This window comes from Tachyglossus aculeatus, chromosome 14 (genome assembly GCF_015852505.1).
Source record: "Tachyglossus aculeatus isolate mTacAcu1 chromosome 14, mTacAcu1.pri, whole genome shotgun sequence".
Taxonomy (NCBI): domain Eukaryota; kingdom Metazoa; phylum Chordata; class Mammalia; order Monotremata; family Tachyglossidae; genus Tachyglossus; species Tachyglossus aculeatus.
The window spans coordinates 43,981,836-44,002,046 of record NC_052079.1 but is presented as its reverse complement, the minus strand read 5'-3'; the positions used below and the strand labels follow the sequence as shown (position 1 = coordinate 44,002,046).

The following is a 20,211-nucleotide window of genomic DNA, read 5'->3' as shown; positions in this document are numbered from 1 at the left end:
ATTTCACAGATGAGTAAATGGAGACCCAAAGGGGCTAAGTGACTGGGACAACATTTTTGGTGTCAAATCATTAGTCATATATAGTACTCTCCTATGCACTTAGTACAGTGCTTTGCACACAGTAAGTGCTCAATAAATACAATTGATTGGTTAATAGTCTTTCCGCATAGCTGACTCTAGAAACCCACTCACCCTCCCTTCTGTGTTGCATTTGCATCTTTATGCCTTAAGCGCTTGACACCCCATGCTCAGATCTGCAGACAGCACTTGAATATTTGTCCTTACATTCTGCCATTTCCTCTATCTGTAATTTATTGTAACGTCTGTCTCCCCCCTAGACTGTACTCTCCTTCTGGGCAAGGATCATGCCTCACAACTCTGTTGTATTGTACTCTTCCAAGTGCGTGTATTTTTTTTATGGCATTTAAACACTTACCATATCTCAAGCACTGTTCTAAGCAACAGGGGTAGAAACAAATTAATCTGGTCAGACACAGTCCTTGTCTCACATGGTGTTTACAGTCTAAATAAGAGGGAGAACAGATATTAAATCCCCATTTTTGCAATTGAGGAAACAGACACAAATATCTAGTGACTTGCCCAAGATGGCAGAGCAAATGGCAGAGGTGGAATTAGAACTCAGGTCCTCTGGCTCCCATGCCTGTTCTTTATCCAATAGGCCACACTGATTCCCATGTACTTAGTATAGTGTTTTGCACACAGTAAGTGTTCAATAAATATCATTGACACACTACATTTCAGGCTTTTGCCAACTAAAAGCTATGTGCCATCCCCACCTATTTCCTCTGCCCACTTGAGGGGCTAGGTGGCATCCCCACATCTACGCAGCCTGGGGAAGTGAATTTCACAAATGCCCTATACTTTTGAGTAATAATTGCCAATTGGCCAGTTGACAATTGGGAGGCAGACAAGAGAGTGCAATCACGAAGACCAAAATCTTGGTCTTTTCGGGCTGAAGCCTGGGGCCAGTGAATATGGCAACCTCCCATTTGTGCCTTGTTCCATAAATGGTTTATCTTGGGTGGAAGGGAAAGGGATCCACCCTGATTCTCTTTCCTCCCTTCTCCTCCTTCATTTTTTTAATTAAAGACTTAAAAACAGTCAAATTCAGAGTCTTAAACTAATGGCTTGTAGCCTCGGAACTTGAATTTACAAAAACTCATGGTGAGCATTAGCTTTCATGATGGCCTTTTATATTTACTAGAGCAACAATCAGTTTGTCTTTTAAAAGGTTTACTGTGGATTGCAACAGTATCTAATTCCCACTGTTCAGGAAATGCTGATGAGACAACATATCTACACCCACTCCCTTGGAGACCTCATTCACTACCATGGCTTCAACTACCATTCCTATGCAGACATTCCCAAACCTACCGCTCCAGCCCTAACCACTCACCTTCTCTGTCTGTTTTGTTCTCTGTCTCCCCCTTTTAGACTGTGAGCCCACTGTTGGGTAGGGACTGTCTCTATATGTTGCCAACTTGTACTTCCCAAGCGCTTAGTGCAGTGCTCTGCACACAGTAAGCGCTCAATAAATACAATTCATTGATTGATTGATTCTCTGCTGTCTTGCATTTCCTCTTGCCTTTAGAAGATCTCTACTTGGATATCCACAGACACATCTTACTACCATGTCCAAAACAGAACTCCTTGTCTTCCCAAACACACCCTCTCTCTTCCCCAACAAAACCCCAACTTTCCCATCTCTGTAGAAATTACCACCATCTTCCCTGTCTCTCAAGTCCATTACCTTGGCATTATCCTTAATTCTTCTCTCGCTCATTCAACCCACATAGTCTTTTACCAAATCCTGTAGGTTCCACCTTCACAACGTTGCTAAAATTCATCCTTTCCTCTCATCAAAACTGGTCCATCCACCCTGGTCCAAGCAATTATCCCACTTCCACATCAGCCAGTTTGGGAATTTCCTTAGGGAGAATCATTTAAGAACTATCCTCTTACTCTAGACTGTAGCCTTCTTATGGACAGATAATGTGTCTACCAACTCTGTTGTACTGTTCGCTTCCAAGCACTTAGTACAGTCCTCTGCACACAGGAAGCTCTCAATAAATATCACTGATCAATTGATCCTCTTGGTAGAAACAATAATGCTACTAGTCAAAAATTCCCAAACTTCATTTATTAATTATTATATTAGAGAAGCAGCGTGGCTCAATGGAAAGAGCCCAGGCTTGGGAGTCAGAGGTCGTGGGTTCAAATCCTGGATCCGCCAGTTGTCAGCTGTGTGACTTTGGGCAAGTCACTTCACTTCTCTGGACCTCAGTTCCCTCATCTGGAAAATGGGGATAGAGACTGTGAGCCCCGCGTAGGACAATCTGATCACCTTGTATCCTCCCCAGCACCAAGAACAGTGCTTTGCACATAGTAAGCACTTAATAAATGCCATTATTATTATAGCAAATCCCCCCACTTCGATTTTGCTAAACTAATTTTAAGGGCTAGTACTGGCGAAGTATAGGTAAGAAAATCCTTTGGTAATATTGGCTAGATGTGCTTTTTTCAATAATTATCATATTAGAGTCAGTTTCTCATCCTACCCACTTAAGAAACTGGCCCAAACTACCCATTATGATTCTTACTCCTTACAAATTGGAAGTTTTTGAATAAACAAATGACCTCTGAGAAAGAGTTCTCTATACTTTCTTCATTTCATTTGAAGAGCCAAACATTTTTTAGTAAATTTTGTGAAGATGTGATACAACCTGAAATGTCAATAAATCCTAATATATTCTACTCTTGGCTGGCTCTGACACTTGTCTGCTGTGAGGCCTTGAACAATTCACTTCACTTCTCTGGGTCTCACTTACCTCACCCCTAAAGTGGAAATTAAGACAGTGAGGTCCACATTGGACAAGGACTGTGTCCAGCCTGATTAGCTTGTATCGATCCCAATACTTGGTAGAATGCCTGGCATATAGCAGTTAATTTAAAAAAACCAAATACAATAGCACTTATCAAAATGTCCATATTTTGTGAACACATACTATAGTCTTTTCTGAATTATGTTGGGTGATATTCATAGTTGTACTATTTGTGTCATTTCTTAAATCTGCAATCTGGTCAAACAGTAAATTTAGTAGGCTTTATAAATCAAGCCTGTTCTCTCAGAACACTACACAAAAGGCACACAAGAGAAAGGAACATTGAGGAAAGTTTCTCTCCGTTATTCCGTGAGCAGTATCTTCCACATACCGAATCGAACAAAATGCTCAACAGCAACACAAAAGTTAAGACAGGATGCTGAATGTTATCCTCGTGCCTTTGGCCCAAAGATAGAATGTGCTTACACTCTGCCTTAAGTCACAAAACCATCAAATCATGGCTTATCAACAGAATATGATAAATATATGTATAGGGCAGGCCAGCAGACTCTGTGTTCTTCTCACAGATTAAAGTAACTCACTTCAAAAGGATGACAGAATGAGGTTTCTAGAGGTAGAAACCTTGTTTGCTACATAAAAGAGGTTAAAAACTGGACCATATCTTACAGGATTTCACAAACTCGGGTCCCATTGAAGATTGTGAGCCCCATGTGGGACAAGCTGATTATCGTGTATCTACCCCAGCGTTTAGAACAGTAGCACATAGTAAGCGCTTAACAAATACCATAATTATTTTAGGTAATAGCTTGGAAATGTAACATCTCCTGGCATGAAAGGGAGAATTGAATAGAGACATTGGTCATAAAAAAGTTTGTGGGGTTCTTGACCAGGTATCTAAAGAAATGAATCCTCTAATACCTTTAATTTTTTAATGACAAGTGTTGGCATACTATTCTCTCACCTCTCTTCAAAGGGATTGGGCTCTAATAAATTACTTTGTTTTAGGTCCTATAATGTCCAGTAGCTCATATCACAAAGAGCAGAAAAAAATGATGTAGTTTTTTAATGAAAAGAAGATGGGGAAAGAGGAGAGAGATTATCTTGTACTTCCCAAGCGCATAGTACAGTGCTCTGCACACAGGAAGCGCTCAATAAATACGACTGAATGAATGAATGAATCTATTTCCCTTAAATGGGTATTTAGTTTATACTGAGATAGAAAAACAATTTAACTTCAAAATACATCTGTTTACTAAATGCATTCTGACCTCAAGCTTTCACAAAAATTGCAGTACTGGATTCAAAGTGAGAAGCTTCCAGTAAATTATCTAGGTTGGAAAGGCTGTGGCCATTTTTCACACATGATTATTTGTCCAGAGCAGTAAGATGTCTGAGGACTGAACAGTGAAGTACTGTTTCAGTACTTGCTGTTGAAGTTGTTCGATTATTTCATTGTATCTTTTCTATTTTGATTCCTTTCAATTAATTCATGTCTTTGCGCACCCTCCCCCTACCTTTTTAGATTGTGAGCCTCTTGTCGTGGCAGATATCACATCTGATGTAAAATCCATTATACTTCCCCCACAAATGTTTTGCACTTTGTAAATCCTTAATCAGTGCTGCTGACATAAGGCCCTGTTTGCTAGAACTTACCCAGAGTTCAAGCTAGCATTTGCAGTAGGTTTCTCAGTACTGTATTCCTGTACCTCCAAAGAGACAAATGCCGTGCACTGAACCAAGTGGATGCTCAATAAATACAAATACTACTGTGAATTTTGAAGGTACCAATTAAACAGTTGTCCTTTGTTGGGCAAATAGGATGTGCAAATTCCTAGACTTTATTCATCCTGATACTTTGAGTATTAAGAAAATGTAACATGATATGTCAATCAATCATGTTTATTGAGCACTTACTGTGTGCAGAGCACTGTACTGAGCACTTGGGAGAGTACAATATAAACAAAGATGGTAGACACATTCCCTGCTCACAACGTGCTTGCAGTCTCTAGTCTGTTATTTCGTATTGTACACAGTGGGAGGTGATTGGTAGAGGAGATCCAGGATTAGGGTATATTTAACAGCACAGTCAATGACACAGTGGTTTCTCCTTTTTAAGATAATCTTTCAGATTCCAAAAAAGCCATCAGATAGAGACATTATTAAGGTACAAATTCAAAATGTCTTATTAATATTACATGCCAAGAGTAAGGATCCTTTTTTTTTATAAAAAAATATGAAAATTCAATTTATCCCCAAACAGAAAACATGTGTATGGAGTAGGGGGGTGGTGGTAGTAGTAGTAGTAATAATAATAATAATAGTAATAATCAGGCAAAAACTCCTCACTCTTGGCTTCAAGGCTCTCCATCACCTCGCCCCCTCCCACCTCACCTTCCTTCTCTCCTGCAGCCCAGCCCTCACCCTCCGCTCCTCTCGCTAATCTTCTCACTGTGCCTCGTTCTCGCCTGTCCCGCCGTCGACCCCGGCCCACGTCATCCCCCTGGCCTGGAATGCCCTCCCTGCGCACATCCTCTACATCCTCTAGAGCTAGCTCTCTTCCTCCCTTCAAGGCCCTACTGAGAGCTCACCTCCTCCAGGAGGCCTTCCCAGACTGAGCCCCCTCCTTCCTCTCCCCCTCCCCCCGCCTTACCTCCTTCCCCTCCCCACAGCACCTGTATATATGTTCATATGTTTGTACATATTTATTACTCTATTTAATTTTATTTGTACATATTTATTCTATTTATTTTATTTTGTTAATATGTTTTGTTTTGTTCTCTGTCACCCCCTTCTAGACTGTGAGCCCACTGTTGGGTAGGGACCGTGTCTATATGTTGCCAACTTGTACTTCCCAAGCGCTTAGTACAGTGCTCTGCACACAGTAAGCGCTCAATAAATATGAATGAATGAATGAATAATGTTAGTATTTGTTAAGCACTCACTATGTGCCAAGCACTGTTCTAAGCACTGGGGGGGGATACAGCGTAATCAAGATTGTCCCATGTGGGGCTCACATTCTTAATTCCCATTTTACAGATGAGGGAACTGAGGCACAGAGAAGTTAAGTGACTTGCCTAAAGTCACACAGCTGACAAGTGGCGGAGCTCGGATTAGAACCCATGACCTTCTGACTCCAAAGCCCATGCTGTTTCCACTGAGCCATGCTACTTCTATAATAGTAGTACACATTCTTGTATAGGAGAATGTTAGCCCCAGCACTCAGTACTTTTCTTTCAATAATTTTAAGACCTAAGCCAGAACAAAACTTTGTACTATAGCGTGCCTCCTTGCATAATGCTGGAGCTCCCAAACAAAAAACAGCCTTAAAGCTATTCAACTGCTCTCAATTACCAGGAGTAGAGGCAAGATAGACAAGGATGGCTCTGCTTTTGCTTAATATTTGAAAGTGTCTGGCTGCCACCCTTATCAAACCTATTAAAACCACACTATTTTTGAGGATATTGACACCTGCCTACTTGTTTTGTTTTGTTGTCTATCTCCCCCTTCTAGACTGTGAGCCTGTTATTGGGTAGGGACTGTTGTCTCTATTTGTTGCCAAACTGTACTTTCCAAGCGCTACAGTGCTCTGCACTCAGTAAGCGCTCAATAAATATAACTGAATGAACTATTGAACCAACCAAGGAGCTGGGCTCAATCAATCAACTGTATTTATGGAGCACTTACTGTGTGCAAGACCTCTGTAAAAATAATGATAATAATTATTATTTTGACATTTGTAAAGCGCTATGTGCCAAGCACTGTCCTAAATGCTGGGGTAGGTACAAGGTAATCAGGTTGTCCCACGTGGGGTTAACAGTCTTAATCCCCATTTTACAGATGAGGTAATTGAAGCACAGAGAAGCTAGGTGACTTGCCCAAGGTCATACAGAAGAGTAGTGGCAAAGCCAGGCTGAGAACTCACATCCTCTGACTCCCAAGCCTGTGCTCTTTCCACTAAACCACGCTGCTTGGGACAGTACGGTATAGCAGAGTTGGTAGATACAGTCCCTGACCAGGATCTTAGAGTCTAGAGAGGGAAATCTTCCAATCTAAAGGGAGACACAGCTGAAAATCATTTTTAAATCCCTGTTAAAGGTCCACCTTACACACCCCACCAATGCAATTTGGGAGTGTCCCTCTACAAAGACCCACTGTGGGCCTACTAGGAGAAGCAGTGAGGCTCAGTGGAAAGAGTCCGGGCTTGGGAGTCAGAAATTGAGGTTTCTAATCCCAGTTCTGCCACTTGTCAGCTGTGTGACTTTGGGCAAGTCACTTCACTTATCTGGGCCTCAATTACCTCATTTGTAAAATGGGGATTAAGACTGTGAGCCCCACGTGGGACAACCTGATTACCTTATATCCCCCCCCCCAGTGCTTAGAACAGTGCTTGGCACATAATAAGCACTTAACAAATGCCATCATCATTATTATTATTATTATTATTATTATCATCATGTTACTCTGTCCCCTCCCAAGAGCTTACTACAGTGCTCTGCAGTCAGCACTCAGTACATACGACTGATCAGCCCAACCCCAACAGCAGTGCTGTGTGTCTGAACTGTTTGGCCTGGCAGGTTGGGACAAAACTCCAAGTCCCAAGAGGGACTGGGGTGAAGAATAATAATAATGATGATGGTATTTCTAAGTGCATACTAGGTGCCAGGCACTGTTCTAAGTGCTGGGATAGATACAAGATAATCAGGTTGGACATAGTCCCTGTCCCACGTGGGGCTCACAGTCTTAATCCCCATTTTACAGATGAGGGAACTGAGGCCCAAAGAAGTTCAGTGATTAGCCCAAGGTCACAGAGCAGACAAGCGGTGAAGTCAGGATTAGAACCCATCACATTCTGATTCCCAAGGCAGTGCTCTATCCACTAGGCTATGCTGCTTGCTCTGCACAAATAAGTGCTCAATAAATACGACTGATCGAATGAATGCATGAACAACTTGGGTCATATGCATGCTGTCGGGCAAGTCCTCGGAGCGGCGGGTCTCCTGGGCCACAGCTGGCGGCCGGCTGGCCCGCCTCCCTGGGCTATCTCACTGGGGGTAGCACCCACGAATGCATCCCCTCCCTGCAAGGAGATTCGCTCCCAGCACCCCAATGCCGCAAAGAGACCGGCCTGAGAGTCAGAAGGTCCTGGGTTCTAATCCCGACTCTGCCCCTTAATAAAAATAATAACGGTATTTGTTAAGTGCTTACTATGTGCAAAGAACTGTTCAAAGCGCTGGGGGGGGGGGGCTACAACGTGATCAGGTTGTCCCATGTGGGGCTCACAGTCTTAATCCCCATTTTACAGATGAGGGAACTGAGGCACAGAGAAGTTAAGTGACTTTCCCAAAGTCACACAGCTGACAAATGGCGGAGCCGGCATTAAAACCCACGACCCCTGACTCCAAGCCCGGGCTCTTTCCACTGAGCCACGCTGCTTCTCCCTTGTCTACTTTGTGACCTTGGGCATGTCTCTACACATCTCTGGGCCTCAGTGACCTCATCTGTAAAATGAGGATTCAAAGTGTGAGCCCCACGTGGGACAACCTGATTACCCTGTATCTACCAGCGCTTGGCAAATAGTAAGTGCTTAACAAATACCATTATTATTACTATCTCCACAACGCCCTTCCACCCGAAGAAAGTTAATGACGGCTCCGAGGCAACGTGGAAGCGGTAAAAACCCATTTAGAAAGCAAAGGGCCCAGCCACGGGGCTGCCAAAGGGGAAGGGAAAGGCCAACTTTCCAAGGCGTTTTTAGTGCGGTAACGTGGCATCCCGGGAATGACTCCTGAGGGTTTAGCTACCTGGGCGGGGGCGGAGGAAGCCCGAGTCTGGTCCTCGCCCTGGACGAACCACGTCTCCGTTCTTTCATTCATTTAATCGTATTTATTGAGCGTTTACTGTGTGCAGAGTACTGGACTAAGCGCTTGGAAAGTACAATACAGCAACAGAAGGAGATAAACCCTGCAACTAACGGGCTCACAGTCTAGAGAGGCAGGAGGCAGACATAATAATAATAATAATAACAATAATGGCATTTGTTAAGTGCTTACTATGTGTCCAGCACTGTTCTAAGGGCTGGCATCAAAACAAGTAAACGGAGATCAATATAAATAGAATTATATATATACACATTCACCTATATTATACTATATATAATGATAATGATGGCATTTGTTCAGCGCTTACTATGTGCAAAGCACTGTTCTAAGCGCTGGGGTGGATAAACGGTGATCAGGTTGTTCCTCGTGGGGCTCACAGTCTTAATCCCCATTTTACAGATGTGGTAACTGAGGCACGGAGAAGTTAAGTGACTTGCCCAAAGTCACACAGCTGTCAAGTGGCGGAGCGGGATTGGAACCCATGACCTCTGACTCCAAAGCCCGGGCTCTTTCCACTGGGCCACGCTGCTTCTGGTAAGTACTGTAGGGTGAGGGGAAACTGAGGAAAAGGGGGCTTAGTCTTGGAGGAGGTTCGCCTTCAGTAGGGCTTTGGGGGGGGAATGAGTCCCCCCCCCAAAATAATCATTATTATTCCCACACCGAGACCGTGGCACACTTGTGTCGGGAGGCAAGGATTCATTCCCCTTGTCTCCCGACACAAGTTTGGCACGGTCTCGGCATGGGAATAATAATGATGGTATTTGTTAAGCGCTTACTATGTGCCAAGCACTGTTCTAAACGCTGGGACAGATACAAGATGATGAGGTTGTCCCAGGTGGGACTCAGTCTTCATCCCCATTTTCCGGATGAGGGAACTGAAGCACAGAGAAGTGAAGTGATTTACCCAAAATCACACCTGATAAGTGGTGGAGTCGGGATTAGAACCCACGCCCTATGACTCCCAAACCCGGACTCTGGCGGGGGGCTGTCAAACCTCGGCTTCTGCCCTCCGCCCGGGGCTCCTCGCCCTTTGGGACGGGGACAAAGGGGTAGCGTGGCTCAGTGGAAAGAGCGCGGGCTTTGGAGTCAGAGGTCATGGGTTCAAATTCCGACTCCCCCAACTGTCAGTTGTAGGACTTTGGGGAAGTCACTTCACTTCTCTGGGCCTCAGTTACCTCATCTGCAAAATGGGGATTAAGACTGTGAGCCCCCCGTGGTACAACCTGATCACCTTGTAACCTACCCAGCGCTTAGAACAGAGCTTTGCACATAGCAAGTGCTTAATAAATGTCATCATTAGTACTATTATTTAAAGGTGTCGGATCGGGTCGGACAAACCGCCCAGTCCCGGGCCTCCCTCCCTCCTAGGACAGCTCGTGGTCAGCAGGGACGGGCTCTCTCCACAGCTGCACTGTACTTTCCCAAGCGCTTAGTACAGTGCTCTGCACCCTGTAAGGGCTCAATAAACACGACTGAGTTGAACTGAATTGAGAAGAGGCCCCGGACCGGACCAGAAGCCGGGCCCAGAGCCCGCCCATTCATTCATTCACTCAATCGTATTAGTGAGTGTTTCCTGGGTGCAAAGCACTGTACTAAACGCTTGCATGTCCCCCAACCCACCTGTTCAGCCCAGCGCCTCCGCCCCGCTCCACGGAGGTTCCGCGAAGCGCAGGCTGCATCCAGCTCCACTCCCTCCCTGATCCCGATGTTCCCAATCCCTGGGAAAGGACCTAGGGATCCCGGAGACTTTGGAGGGGAAGAAGGGGGTGGTCTCCATCCCCTTCCTCTCCCATGAGATCCAGGCAGCCACTGGCTCAGTCCCTGCCACTACCCCTACGCTCAGTACAGTGCCGGGCACACAGTAGGTGCTTAACAAAAACCACAATTTGTATTGTTACCATCCTTCACACCCTTCCTACAAACCCACACATAAATAGAGAAGTAGCGTGGCTCAGTGGAAAGAGCACGGGCTTTGGAGTCAGAGGTCATGAGTTCAAATCCCGGCTCCGCCACTTGTCAGCTGTGACTTTGGGCAAGTCACTTAACTTCTCTGGACCTCAGTTCCCTCATCTGCAAAATGGGGATTAGACTGTGAGCCCCCCGTGGGACAACCTCATCACCTTGTAACCTCCCCAGCGCTTGGAGCAGTGCTTTGCACATAGTAAGCGCTTAATAAATGCTATCATTATAATTAAATCACATATACGTATGTATATACAGATATATACACTCGCGCGCATATAATCCCGCAGGGAAAGAAAGAAAAAAAAACCCGACATCTTCCAGAGAAGACAAGACACAAAGAGGAAAAAGTATCCGCCCATTCAGGACACCCTCGGGCCCCATCGAGGCAGCCTCAAGCCCGGCCGAAGAGGCGATGAGAAAAGAGGAGAAGGATGAGACTCGGAAAACCCTCACCCTCTTCCTCCTCATCCCATCCCCTCCACCCCTATCCCAAACCCGCATTTCAGAGAGACAGACAGAGGTCCTCGGGGTGGGTCAGGGGCACGAGGTCGGTCAGGAAAGGTTGGAGGAAAGAAGAGAGAGAAAATAGGACTATAAAACAAAACCAAGCGAACGCGCCCCCTACCTGGATGCAACATACTTTGGAAATAGAAGATGACTAGGATAAAGGATCCCAAGCAAGTGACCAAGACCATTCTGCAAATCCTGTTCATCCTCATTACTTCCAGGAGAGCCTGCTTCATGGCTTTGTCCCGGGTGCGGGCGAAGGGGGGAGCGGGGGGCGGCTCGGGAACTGGGGGACCTTCAGCCGTGCATGCACGGAGCGGCTGGGGGGAGGGAGGGAGGGATTCTCTCGCTGTCCTTCTGTCTCTTCCCCAGCCGGGGTGTCCAAGGAGCTGGAGTTGGGAAGTGCACGCAGGGATGAGCTCCTTCTCTGCTGCTTCTGTTGCTGCTGCTTCTGTTGCTGCTGCTGCTGCTGCTGCTGCTGATGTTGCAGTTGCTGCTGCTGCTGATGTTGCAGCTCTTCCTCCCGAAGCCGGAGGATCCGGAGCCGCCGGAGCCGCCGCTCCACTGAAGGATGTCGCTGTCTGCAGCTCCCAACAAGGGCTACTTCATTCCCCTCCTCGCTCTATCCCAAGGCTGGACTCTACCAACGCGAGGTGGGGGAGTCATCGAAGAGCCGCCAACCCAGACCACGCGACCGCCGGGGCGGAGCGTCTCGCCCTCCCCCGCCCCCGACGGGAACATGGTCGCGTCCGGCGGCTTCCCTGGGAGGGAGAGCCGCGATCCCCCGGGTCCCAAAGCCCTTCTATCCCCATTCCGCCGCCTCCCGCGCTGAAACTCCCGACTGACATCATCATCATCATCAATCGTATTTATTGAGCGCTTACTGTGTGCAGAGCACTGTACTAAGCGCTTGGGAAGTACAATTTGGCAACATCTAGAGACAGTCCCTACCCAACAGCGGGCTCACAGTCTAAAAGGGGGAGACAGAGAACAAAACCAAACATACTAACAAAATAAAATAAATAGAATAGATATGTACAAGTAAAATAAATAGAGTAATAAATATGTACAAACATATACATATATACAGGTGCTGTGGGGAAGGGAAGGAGGTAAGATGAGGGGGGATGGAGAGGGGGACCAGGGGGAGAGGAAGGAAGGGGGACAGCGTTTCCATGGCCAAAGAGAACATCTCCGGGATGTCGAGAGGGGAACGGGAACGGGAAAAGCACGGAGATGAGATGAGGTGTGTTACTCTATTTATTTTACTTGTACATATCTATTCTATTTATTTTATTTTGCTAGTATGTTTGGTTTTGTTCTCTGTCTCCCCCTTTTAGACTGTGAGCCCACTGTTGGGGAGGGACTGTCTCTGTATGTTGCCAACTTGTACTTCCCAAGCGCTTAGTACAGTGCTCTGCACACAGTAATCGCTCAATAAATACGATTGATGATGATTTATTTTATTTTGTTAGTATGTTTCGTTTTGTTCTCTGTCTCCCCCTTTTAGACTGTGAGCCCACTGTTGGGGAGGGACTGTCTCTGTATGTTGCCAACTTGTACTTCCCAAGCGCTTAGTACAGTGCTCTGCACACAGTAATCGCTCAATAAATACGATTGATGATGATTTATTTTATTTTGTTAGTATGTTTCGTTTTGTTCTCTGTCTCCCCCTTTTAGACTGTGAGCCCACTGTTGGGTAGGGACTGTCTCTATATGTTGCCAACTTGTACTTCCCAAGCGCTTAGTACAGTACTCTGCACACAGTAAGCGCTCAATAAATACGATTGATGACGATTTATTTTATTTTGTTAGTATGTTTGGTTTTGTTCTCTGTCTCCCCCTTTTAGACTGTGAGCCCACTGTTGGGTAGGGACTGTCTCTATATGTTCCCAACTTGTACTTCCCAAGCGCTTAGTATAGTGCTCTGCACACAGTAAGCGCTCAATAAATACGATTGATTGATTGATTGCAAAGTATAGCGACAGGTTGGGGAGGGGAAGGTCCCTTGGCGAAGCAGCATGGCTCAATGGAAAGAGCGCGAGCTTCAGAGGTCTTGGGTTCAAATCCCTCTCCGCCGAGTCACTCATTCATTCAATCGCATTTATTGAGCACTTACTGTGTGCAGAGCACTGCACTAAGCGCTTGGGAAGTACAAGTGGGCAACATATAGAGACGGTCCCTACCCAACAATGGGAAATTGTCAGCTGTGTGACTTTGGGCAAGTCACTTAAATTATCTGTGCCTCAGTTACGTCATCTGTAAAATAGGGATCAAGACTGAGCCCCAAGTGGGACAATCTGATCACCTTGTATCCTCCCCAGCGCTTAGAATAGTGCTTTGCACATAGTAAGCGCTTAACAAATACCATCATTATTGTTATTATTATTATTATTATTAAAGTCTTCCAGAGACACATGCTGATTGTATGTGCCATGGTGCGGTCGGCTTTTAAGTTCATTCATTCATTCAATTGTATTTATTGAGCACTTACTGTGTACTAAGCGCTTGGAAAGTACAGTTCTGCAATAGAGACAATCCCTGCCCACAAAGAGTTTACAGTCTAGAAGGGGGAAGACAGACATCAAAACAAGTAAACAGGCATCAATATGAATAAATAACATTGTAGATACGTACACATCAAAACAAGTATATAGGCATCAATATAAATAAAGTGTCGTAGGGTGGGGAGTGGGAGAAGAGCAAGGGGAGTGAGTTGAGGTGATGCGGAGGGAGCGAGAGATTATTAAAAGGCATTAAGGGATTTCGGAGGAACCGTTCCCTAGACCTTGGAACAGGGAGACGGATTTTTGTGGGGGGATAAAGGACATTTGTTTGGGGGAGGGTCGGAGTGGGGGAGGGTGTTTAATCAGCCAACACTCCATCCTTAGCACTTCTTTGGAGAGTGCAAAGAAAAGAGCCATTGGCTACCGAAAGTCAAGGTCAAAAACTGCCCCGTCTTAGTATTCCAGACAAGTGAAATCTTTCACGCTGACGACTACGTCTGCCCCCGTCGCACACGTTTTAAAATAGCTGGCTCGGACAGAAGGGAGCGGTAAAGTGTGTCCCAATACATTTCCACAGTTTGCATAAGCATCCAAAACTTGAAAATAGCCTACAATGCTAACCCCAAGACACCGTCTACTAAATCAAACTAGTGGGAAATGTCAAGTATGCAGTAACATTTACATTCGCAAATAAATTGAAAGCTTGCATTATTCTAACCCAGTACATAAACTGATTTAAAATCTCCGATTACTCACATTTACATAGCGTTTTCCGGTCAATAAAGTAGACATTGACAAATTGTGTGTAAATCACTAGCTTGCATGCGTGTAAAAAAAAAACTAGAAAAACTTAAGTTTTCACTAGGTTAATTTATTCTGGTTAACTGCCTAGAATTACTGACCTCGAGGACACGAGCCTGTTTGAAAGAACAATGATCAGAACTATTTTTTCCTTAAAAATAATATCTAGCCAATATTTGTGCACAACCTCAAATCATTTTAATGCATACTTTATGGGTTCTCCCTTCAGGAGGAAAGTGGGGCAGAAAGGGTGTGGGCAGTCAAAAGTCACCGCCTTTTCACACCTTCTTCGGTCACAAAAGACAGTAATTTCCCATTTTACCTGTTGAGCAAAGACGAATCAATTAATCAGTGCTATTGACTGGGCACTTACCATCTACAGAGCACTGTACTAAAGCGTTTGGTTTTTTATTATGTTGATGAGCTGGGTCTCTGAACGGTGAGTCTTTTATTTCTCTTTAATGGCTTTTCTTAAATGCTGTTTGGACTTGGTTTTTCTTGACAGACTGTAATTTAATCTAGGGGCTTTTGTTCTTTCTGATACTTATTTAAGCCCTCTCTTTGAGCAAAGCACTAGGTACTAAGATGTTAAGTCAAATGTCGTCCCTGGCCTTCAGAGGCTCTCAAACTAAAAACCGGGGCAAAGCACAGACAGACACTCTAGGGTAAAGTCAGTTAGAAGCAACACTACAGTGGTAGTGACATTCAGAAAAACTAATAGGCTCCTAGCCCGGCCAGGCAGAGCCGTCCCCTATCTAAGCAGACACAACTCCATAGTTGTTCTCTAAGTGGGAAAGGTGCAGTGTTTGGGGTTGTTCTAGAAGGAATTACAGGCCCCACCCCATGGCCCTAAACTCTGAACCCTGGCCTGTAGCCGACTTCTTCCTCCCTCCAAGGAGGACATGAACAGAATCAGAATCAGAAGAAGAGACATCAAAACTTCTGTATTGGTTCATTAATGAGGATAATGGGAACCGAAATTATTCAGAATCTACTGTATGCCAAACATTGTGCTAAGCCCTAGTGTAGATACAAGATTGTCAGGTAAAACACAATCCCTGTCCCACAAGGGACTCATAGGCTAGGAGGGAGAATATCCTCATTTTAGAGACCAGGAAACTGAGGTCCATCAGTTGCAGAGCTGGAATTAGAACTCAGGTCCTCTGATCCTTCTCTCAGCCTTCTCTCTGATCTCCCATCCTCGTGTCTCTTCCCACTTCAATCCATACTTCATGCTGCTGCCCGGATTGTCTTTGTCTGGAAATGCTCTGGGCATGTTACTCCCCTCCTCAAAAATCTCCAGTGGCTACCAATCAATCTGCGCATCACGCAGAAACTCCTCACCCTCAGCTTCAAGGCTGTCCATCACCTCGCCCCCTCCTACCTCACCTCCCTTCTCTCCTTCTACAGCCCACCCCACACCCTCCGCTCCTCTGCCGCTAATCTCCTCACCATGCCTCGTTCTCGCCTGTCCCGCCATCGACCCCCGGCCCATGTCATCCCCCGGGCCTGGAATGCCCTCCCTCTGCCCATCCACCAAGCTAGCTCTCTTCCTCCCTTCAAGGCCCTACTGAGAGCTCACCTCCTCCAGGAGGCCTTCCCAGACTGAGCCCCTTCCTCCCACTCCCCCTCATCCCCCTCTCCATCCCCCCATCTTACCTCCTTCCCTTCCCCACAGCACCTGTATATATGTATATATGTTTGTACATATTTATTACTCTATTTATTTATTTATTTATTTTACTTGTACTTATCTATTCTATTTATTTTATTTTGTTAGTGTGTTTGGTTTTTGTTCTCTGTCTCCCCCTTTTAGACTGTGAGCCCACTCTTGGGTAGGGACTGTCTCTATATGTTGCCAACTTGTACTTCCCAAGCGCTTAGTACAGTGTTCTGCACACAGTAAGCACTCAATAAATATGATTGATTGATTGATCCATCAACTAATCGTATTTATTGAGTGCTTAATGTGTGCAGAGCACTGTACTAAGCACTAGGGAGAATGCAACATAATAGAGTTGGTAGACAAGTTCCCTGCCCATGACAAGTTTACAATCTAGAGGGGAGTCTAGTCTGACTTCCAGTCCTCCGCCCTTTTCACTACCTCATGGCTGCTTCCCTTTATAGACAATCCAACAGCGTTTGATACCATCAGCGTTCTGGTAATTACAAGTGCTAAGTAAATTTGGCTGCCCTGAGAGGTTCATTAAAATCTTGAGCTGGCTCCACAGTGACATGACTGGTTGTGCCAAGATGAGGATGTTTTGTCTGATTCTTCTTCCTCAGCTAATTTACTGAAGAAAACCACACTAATGTAGCAAACTGTATCTGGGAAACTCAACCCTCAACCGAAGATCTTCATCAGCAACATGGAACTGCAGGCTGTCCGGGAAATCTGTTATCTAGGCAAATATCTAGGCAACGCTCCAACATTTAAATACTAGACCAGAAAATAGAAAACCAAATCATGATGGCCAGCACATCATTTAGGAGACTATCAGATGGAGTGTGGCAGCTCCCATGCTCTGCACACAGTAAACGCTCAATAAATATGATTGAATGAATGAATTCAGCTTCAGACCAAATTCAAGGTCTACAGAACTGAAGTTCAAAATCAGCCTACTCCCTCAGACACTGCTGTAATAATGTATACCAATGGCACGACTGGTAGCCCCAAGGGATTGGTGATGCATCACTGCTATATGAGAGATGGAATGTCAGGCCAGTGTGAAAGGATACCTGGCCTGGGCCCAAAGGAAACGTATGTTGCTTATTCACCATTGGCTCATGTCCTGGAATTGACAGCAGAAATATCATGCTTTACCTATGGCTCTAGGATTGGATACTCTTCTCCACTCCACTATTTGGTCAGCCCAGTAAAATTAAAAGAGGAAGCAGAGAAATTGTAGTGTACTCAAATCAGCATTTATGGCAGCTGCACAAAACCATAGTCAGACTGTATAAAACCGTTACAAGTAAAATCGAGAAGATAAAATATTTTCAGAAGATGCAGTTCAAGAAAGGCCATGACTATAAACTGGAACAGATTGAAAAAGGTTAGGCTGCACCTCTGTGTCATCTGCCTCTATTTAAAAAGGTCAAAGCATTGTTAATGGGGAATGTGTGTAGGATGCTGTCCGAAGGAGCCCCTCTTTCACCTCAGTCACATAGGTTTATGAACGTCTCTTTCCGCTGCCCAGTTAGCCAGGGTTATGGATTAACAGAAACATGTGGTGCAGGAACAGTTATTGAAGTTACTGATTATAGCACTAGCTGAGTTGGAGCTCCTTTTATTTGCTGGGAGATTAAAACTGGCAAGAAGGAGGCTACACATCTCAAGACAAGCCAACCTCCAGGAGTGAAATTGTAATTGGTGGGCAAAATAGCTCCATGGGCAATTTTTAAAATTAAGAGAAAACAGCAGAGGTTTACTTTCTGGATGAAAATGGCAAAGGTGGTTTTCTACTGGAGATCTTGGTGAATTTCATCCTGATGGGTATTTGCAAAAATAATTGGTCAGAAGAAAGATTTAGCAAAGCTGCAAGCAGGAGCACGCATATTGCTCGGGAAAGTGAAGTCGACTTTCTTCAAGCACAACATCTGTGCTTTTGCCAAAAGTGATCAGTCTTACATGATCAGCTTTGTGGTTACAAATTTAAAAAAAAACTGACTTTATTAGGAGCAGAGTGGAGTCAAGGGGTACTGGGTGGATGTCTGTAACAACCCTACCAAGGAAGCAGAAATACTGAAAGAGATCAAAGAGGCTGCAAATACAATGAAGTTGAAGCGATTTGAAATTCCAATCAAGATAGGGTTAAGCCCTGAACCCTGGACCCCAGAAACTGGCTTGGTAACCGCTGCTTTCAAATTGAAAAGGAAAGAACAGAAAAATCATTACCTCAACGACACTGAGAGAATGTATTGGGGCAAATGAACCTCTGTGCTTTGATGCGAAAGCTGTGCTGGAGGTGCCCTGGTCAGCTGTCATTTCTAACACTTGAAGCCTCCTAGAAGGGGAGCATCTGGTGATACAGATCTGAAGACTCATAAGATACCAAAACTCAAAAACAAAATTTGATTAAAACAGCTGTTGGAAAGTCATTCAACTTTGGGGGTCTCATGTTGTTCAAGTGAAACTGAAATCGGAAAATAAATGTTTTCTTCCATTTCCTGTATCGAACTCAAAATCCTCTCCCCTATGTGAGTTAGAGAATGAAAATAGCATTTTCTCCTTGGGCCTGTATGAATATCTAAAGCAGAAAAAAGTAATGGCAAATGGAGGTGAGGGATTTCAGGGAGTTTACAATCTAATGGGGAAGCTCTATTTCCTCACTGCTTTTTTTCTGCTTTTCTTACTTAAAAATATTTTCCTTTATTAATTTCCTGAAGGACACAAGCTACTGTTATCCCTATGAGCAAGATAATCTGGATATATCAATTGTAGTGATATGTCTCATTTCAGTTGAACTCTCCCAAGTGCTTAGTACAAGTGCTCTACACATAATAGGAGCTTAATAAATACTGTTGATTGAATGATGAATTATTAACTCACTAAAGAGTATAAAAAAATCTCAAGGACTAAGAGGATTCAATGGAAGGAGAAACTGAATCCTCTATTTTTCAAAAGAAATTAGAAATAAAAGATTAGAAATGAAATTATCTTTGGGACAGAATACTAGGAAAAATGGAGCAAAGGGTGTAATGCAGCTTCTAGAATTAGACATCTGCAAAAATTAAAATTATGGGAACTGGGGAAAGCTTTCACACAAAGAGATTGCATCTTGCAGGAGAAATCCACACTCAGAGGTTTGTGGATGTCCTCTAGAAAACCAGTCAAAGAAGAGATAATGTTGAAAATGAAAGCAGTGTGCATATCCTCAAGCTTTAGAAACAGCAGCAAAGAGGGGTTGACAAATTAAAGGCTGAAAAATCAGCCCTTTGAGTTAGGCAATATCCTTAAGGCATAAAGAGACTACAGCTCACCTGAGAAATTAGAATTGAGAAGAAAAGGAAAGGAAGAGGCAAGGGGACTTTATTGGGATTTGGGGGGCTGTAGAAGTCAGTTAGTAACACTTATTCATCATGTATTTTGGGCAGAGCTCCATGCCAGACACAGTGTGAAATTACAAAGGAAATAGAAGACCTAATCTCTGTCCTCAAGGATTTTTGAAGCCAATATGGAAGGCAGAATAGGCACAACTAAAATCAATACGTAAGAGAAGGAATGTGGCTTAGTGGCAAGAGCATGGGCTTGGGAGTCAGAGGATGTGGGTTCTCATCCCAGCCCCGCTACTAGTCTGCTGTGTGACCTTGGGCAAGTCACTTGGCTTCTCTGTGCTTCAATTACCTCATCTGTAAAATGGGGATTAAGATTGTGAGCCCCACATGAGACACCCAGGTTACCTTGTATCTACCCCAGAGCTTAGAACAGTGCTTGGCACGTAGCAAGTGCTTAACAAATACCATAAACACAAGTGAGCAAAACATAAATATATAAATCCCATGATAGTTGTATAATCAGTATTTATTGAGTACCTAAGCGTATCATGCCTTGGAGATAAGTTCTCCTAAAACCCGTGTTTTCATTATGCAATTTTGATAGAATGCTACTGAAGAATTAGGAAACTTTCTTTCCACAACACATATCTGTCCAGATGGAACATGATCACAAGTCAGCGCATAGGTGTG

The 20,211-nt window shown here is 44.4% G+C and overlaps 1 protein-coding gene and 1 pseudogene across 2 annotated transcripts in view; one reads left to right on the top strand and one right to left on the bottom strand.

The window, feature by feature from the left end:
• The window catches only part of CHST11 (carbohydrate sulfotransferase 11), a 218,116-nt gene extending 206,435 nt beyond the window's left edge, over positions 1-11,681 (bottom strand). For both annotated transcript variants that reach the window (XM_038756781.1, XM_038756782.1), the window contains exon 1: positions 11,334-11,681. In XM_038756781.1, the coding sequence (XP_038612709.1) occupies positions 11,334-11,451 (118 nt within the window). In that variant the 5' untranslated portion in view covers positions 11,452-11,681. The remainder of the gene's footprint in view (positions 1-11,333) is intronic.
• A 709-nt stretch (positions 11,682-12,390) lies between these two features.
• On the top strand, positions 12,391-18,457 carry LOC119936611 (annotated as a pseudogene).
• The last annotated feature ends 1,754 nt before the right edge of the window (positions 18,458-20,211 follow it).